The sequence below is a fragment of the Aethalodelphis obliquidens genome, unplaced genomic scaffold (assembly GCF_003676395.1).
Source record: "Aethalodelphis obliquidens isolate GAN/ISIS:26980383/991018 unplaced genomic scaffold, ASM367639v1 scaffold14, whole genome shotgun sequence".
Classification (NCBI taxonomy): Eukaryota; Metazoa; Chordata; class Mammalia; order Artiodactyla; family Delphinidae; genus Aethalodelphis; species Aethalodelphis obliquidens.
In genome coordinates, this window is record NW_020837958.1 from 12,061,013 (window position 1) to 12,066,651 (window position 5,639).

The 5,639-nt window shown below is 44.6% G+C and overlaps 1 protein-coding gene across 1 annotated transcript; it reads right to left on the bottom strand.

The window, feature by feature from the left end:
* Positions 1–2,163: 2,163 nt before the first annotated feature.
* Positions 2,164–5,295, bottom strand: RAG1 (recombination activating 1). The gene has a single exon (XM_027115691.1). The coding sequence runs from the start codon at positions 5,293–5,295 to the stop codon at positions 2,164–2,166; it is 3,132 nt and encodes a 1,043-aa protein (XP_026971492.1).
* Between the last annotated feature and the right edge of the window lie 344 nt (positions 5,296–5,639).

Below are 5,639 nucleotides of genomic sequence, written 5' to 3' on the forward strand. Positions count from 1 at the left end.
ACAGAGTAGCAGCGGGAAAAAAATCTACAAACCAGCGCCAGCATGCTTCAGGGAGTAAGATGATTACATGAATTTATCTGTTTATTCGTGCAGAGACACGCTGTAAGGATTAAATGGGATGAAGGAAAGTCATGGCTTCAAAGCCCATTTGTTTACAAAATGCAAAACTTAAACATTTTCAAGAAAAAATAAAATTAAAATATGTATATCTTTTTGAAAACTAAATAACAAATGTCTTTGTAATTTATGTATTCTATATATATAAAGCAAGAAAAAAACGCTGTATTTTTTAAATGGAAAAATACCAGGTTCAATCCCTGTAAAAGGACCAAATGCATACCATTTAGGATAATATCACTGATGCACGTTTGACAACCAAATTACAAAGCTCTTTGATATACTCTGTATGAAGAGTGGCAATTAAGACCAATAAAATCAAAGGAAGAAAAAAACTAATTAACACTAACATATCATTATGACTCACTAGCATATAAAATCCCATGCCTGCTCTAAACTGCCAACAATTGGCAATTCCCAAATTTCTAAGGATACAGACAATAGTTTCCCAAAACTGGAGCCACCAGAGGTTTGGGAGGCTCTTGGGAATTTTGGCAATTCTTTCTTCCAGCAAAAGGCCCAAAGCACACCAAGGACTTAAAACCCACCCATCCCTGCCCCCAAGAAATGTAATCCCAAGATTACAAACTATAGTGATTAGTTGTAGATTCTAAATAAATTATATTACTTCCTTATTAAAAAAAGGAAAAAATTTTTTAAAAAGTGGTTAATTTTCGTGGTAGAAACAACGTGGAATTTGGAGACAAAAGGACTGTGTTCAAATTCCAGATCAGGTATGTACTATCCCTGTAACTTTGGGCAAATCATTTAACTCTCCACCAAATGAAAATCATAACCATGCCTACCCCACAGAGTTGTAGTGAGGAAAAATGAGGCAAAATGAATGTGGAAATATTCTAAAAGTGGCAAAAAAAAAAAAAAACCCTCTACAAATATTAACTCTTCCACTGTACCACGAGGAGGCTCCATGTAAACTTAGCAGGTGAGAAAAGTACAAAGATATCCTGCTACAAAAATCTTAATACACTGAAAGTAAGCTGATCGTAATAGAAAAAAATAACACATTGTAAAGGGAAAAACTCCATGAAAAGTGGATTTAGTAAAATTGACCCAGGTTTCAAATGAAGAAAACCTGGCAGAAATTTTCAGCAAGACTGTTTTCCTACAGTAAACAAAACCGATTTTAATAGCCTCTGTGGCTTTGAGATTGTATGGAAAAGCATTTGGAGAATCTAAATTAATTAAAAGTAAAAAATAAAAATCATACCTGGCTACTGATAGCTAAGTAAACATGTATTATCACAAGATTTAGTAACCAACTGCAGCTAACAGTTGTATTCTCCCTTTATAATTGAAAAATCCATGGTACCAGATGATCTCCTAAACGCCAAGAGTTACAACAGAGACATCATTTAAATCCAGAAAAGGACTGATTTTCCAAAAATATTCTGGATGTAGGGTATTTCTGCATAAGTGTACCAAATGACAAAAGGCACCAGGAGCATTGTCAAGGTCATTGTGCCATACAAATGTAAGATATGATTATTAGAGAGATCTGAAAAGCTTTCCCGAATCTTGTAGAATAAGCCAAAATATGTGAAATATATAAAATAAATAATTCTGCAAAAATGATATAGAAAACACACATCTCAATATAGAAAACACATCTCAATATAAACTAGAATAACTGGGGAGGTGGTGGTAGATGGAAACCACAAGTCAAATTCCTTTCCTGCCTTCACTGGCTGTCCTTTGACAACCTTGACTTTGATGTTTACGTCACACGGTCACACATACACGTATCTTTGTTCATCTCTGGTCCCCCGCAGTGACTCCTGTTCTCAGCTATTGAGCTTTCAAATAACTGATTCCTCCTGTTGCTTTTCTGAACTCCCTAAATGGCTCAAGCAATCAGCTCACCAGTTATCCATTCCTGACATGGGTTCAGCATCTGTGGCCTCTCCAACCTACCACCGCTTGGGTGGTGAAGCCCCGTACACAGGAGTGAAGGGTACCAGGAGGTGGTCACCATGCCACCCAGAGGAAAATTTATTTGCAAAATCAACTCATAAGGGGCTGCCCTGCTTAAAATTCCATTGAATTTTGAGATTCCGGAGAGTCCTCTAGGTCTAGTGAGTCCCCTAAGCTTCCCTGGGAGTTTATGGTAAACCCTGAAGTTTTCAATGCATTATGAGCATTCATAAACTTCTGCAGGTATTTGGAGGTATACAACCAGTGATGTTTCAAGACATCTTCCATTTCGTAGCACTTGGACTGCCTGGCATTCATTTTCCGGAAGCGCCTAAACAGTTTGTTGCCAGACTCGTTTCCCTCACTTGCCCAGGCCCCAATGGAGCCATCCCTCTCAATAATTTCAGGGACGTGAGCCAGGGTTTTGTGAAAATAATTGGTGATTTTGCCCTCGTATCTATACTTGAACTTGGTGGAGAGGAGCTCAGCGAAACGCTGTGAATTGAAGCTATACTGGCAGAGGGATTCTGGGCACTCCTTAGCAGGGCATGATGATCGCCAGACGGGTTTCATCTTCAAATAAAGGTCCATTAGTTCCCTCAGAGCTTCGTGCCTCTCCTCGGAGGGAATTAATTCACAAACTGCTTCAACCGTCTCTTTGGTCATGAGCTTCCTGGCAAAGTTGCCATTCATCCTCATGATTGGTTTCAGATTCATCTTCTTCCGGAGGTGCTTGTCCAAGGCAGCCTGCCATCTTTTCCTCTCCTCTTTGGAGGCACTGGGGTTCTTATACACCTCCCCTATCTCCAGCTGGAAAATCTTGTAGAACTCAGCTGCGTTGCCGATGTCGCAGTGGAGTGCATCTATGGAAGGGACCGTCTCAATGAAGGGTTTGGCCGAGACCCCCTTCACCCGGTCCCGCAGTTCCTCCACCGTCTCATGGTATGGGTTGGAACGCCAGACCTCATAGCGTTCCAGATTATCAACGTGGCTTCTGGTGATGGAGTGGAAGACAAGATTTTGAGAGGCTTCCAGGCGGGTGGCATCACAAAGGGTACAAATGTAGACTGAGCCGGAAGCCTCGAGTCCTTCCACTTCCCGGACAAGTTTCTCATCATACCCGGTGCCCCTAAAGATGAACTTGAAAGTCCGGAGGATGCCTCCCATCTCAAGCATTAATCTGCTGCTCTTCATGGCCTCCCTCTCGGCAATGAGAGGGCTCAGGATGGCCGTCAGGGTCTCGTGGTCAGACTCATCTGCCAGCATGAGGCACAAGGGCTTGCAACACAGTTCAGAGTTAGGCTTGGCTTCCTCAAACACCTTCACATTCTGTGACCCGTGAGCGATGGTGATTTTCATGATCGTGAAGGAAAACCGAACTGCCTTCTCCGGAACTGCTGGCCCACTGCCATGCTTCTCACCCACGTCTCCCATCCCATCACAAGACTCCTTCACCACTACGGTGAAGGGGCCATTCAGGTAGTCCTCAAGGTCTTGGTCTCTCATGCCCGCCAGGATGTCTTCTTCCATGTCCATCAGAGCAGACACCAAAGCTGAATCATAGCGGAAGCGCTTGGCGATGGTGTCCACCGGGTAGTCATCCACAGAGGAGGACAGTCCAGACAGTCCATCAATAATGCCCACGTCAGTGCTGGAAGACACGTTCTTCAGAGGTGGCTGCCACTCGAAGGGGTGGTGGCCTGGCAGAAGGACCTTCTCAGCACTCCGAAGGGCGTGCAAAGGCTGGAAGATCTGCCTGCCTGTGATGGCCTTCACAGTCCTGTACATCTTGTGGTACTGGCTGCAGCTGAGGAAGGTGTTGACACGGATGGCCAAGCAAACAGCCGGCTGCAGGCCGGAGCCCCGTCCCTGCATGATGGCCTCCAGCTCGTCGGCTTGTCTGTGCTCATTCCTTGCCCTCAGAGCCAGCAGGAACAAGGTCAGGCACACCGCCTTCACATCTCCACCTTCTTCTTTGTCAGCGAAAGCCTTGACTTGCAGCTTGAGCTCCCTCAGACGGTGTTTCTGAGCCCTCCGGGTCAGGGACAGGAGATGCTGGCGGGGCCGGCCCCCTTTATTAATATGCACGAAAGTCTCTTTCGATTCCTTGTGGCTTGAAACATGGTGGTTATATTTTTCCAAACTGACCTCCTCATTACACTCTTTGGCTGGACATTTCACCATCAGGGAATTCAAGATGCTCAGAAAAGACTTCACTGGACTCTCCAGGTCAGTAGGGAAGCAGGGGTACCGGCAAGAAGGACAATAATTTCCCATGACTTTGAAGCATCTGAGAATGCAGATCCTGCAAAATACATGCTTACAGCTGGTCTCTACAGGGTCCGCCAGAATGTGTTCACAAACCTGGCAGGAGACAGATTTCACAAAGTGCGCCGGGAAGTCCAGTGCCAGGAGCTGGGTACTGAGATGTATCTTACTGCAGTTGGCGATTTTCTTCTTCAGTTCCTTGCTGCTGATCCCGGCCTGGGCTCTCCTCTTGCGCCGACGGACTTCTCGAGCTTGGGCAATCACAGTTCTGAGTTTTTTGCTGAGCTGCGCGCTTGGCTGATGACCCTTCCTCTTGAGTCCCTGACGGGCAATGTGGCAGATGTCACAGGGTGTTGTGTGGGAGGACCACTCCATGGTTGCATTCCTTGGGGAGTAAGCCTCACACGGGGCACTGCTAAACCTCCTGTGCATGAAGATCCAGCAGTTATGGCAGAACTCAGTGGGATGAATCGAGTCCACATCAGCCTTCACATCGATCCGGAAAACCTTGGCAATGAGGTCTGGCCAGGACGTGGCCCTCTTTTCCTTCTTTCGTAAAAGGACTTGGGTTTTACCATCCACAGGCCCATGGACTGGGTATCTCCTATTGTGCCCATCGGCTTTGAAAGGATTCCCGCAGATGCGGCAGAGATGTTGCAGGTTGGCTTGGTGCATGGCTTTGTCTCTTGCTTTCCTGTCATCATGGGATTTCTTCAGAAACTTTGGGTGGGGCTTCAATGCCAGTTGAGTCAGAGCTGATTTCTGACCACCAGGCGTGTCCAGGACTGCTGGAGATTGCTCTAGAGAGGGTTTCCCTTCGGAGGAATCTTGCTTTTCCCCTTGGGCATTTTCAGGTGCCTTTTCAAAGGATCTCACCCTGAATAGCTTAAATTTCCAATCTGAAAATTTAATATGTGGGTGCTGGAGTTCGTCTGGGGCGGAACTGAGTCCCAGGGTGGGTGGCAAAGAGACAGCCATGCTGACTGAGGTACCTGGAAACAATAAAAACAAGTCAGATTAGGAAAAAATTTCAATATCTCACTGATGTGCATTGGAAGGAATACAAATGAGTACATTCAATTATTCACTTATTAAATCATCCAAAAAGATAATTATTAAACCTCCTATTTTAATATACTATGTTAGGTGCTGATCATATAGCGGAGAGAGAGTCATTCCCTGTTCTGACAGGGCTGATGGTCATTTATACCATGTATCTAATTACATGCAACACTATGGTTTATTTCACATATATATGTACAAACTTATTTTTTTAACTTATTATTTTTTGTTGAGGTATAGTTGATGTACACTATTATATA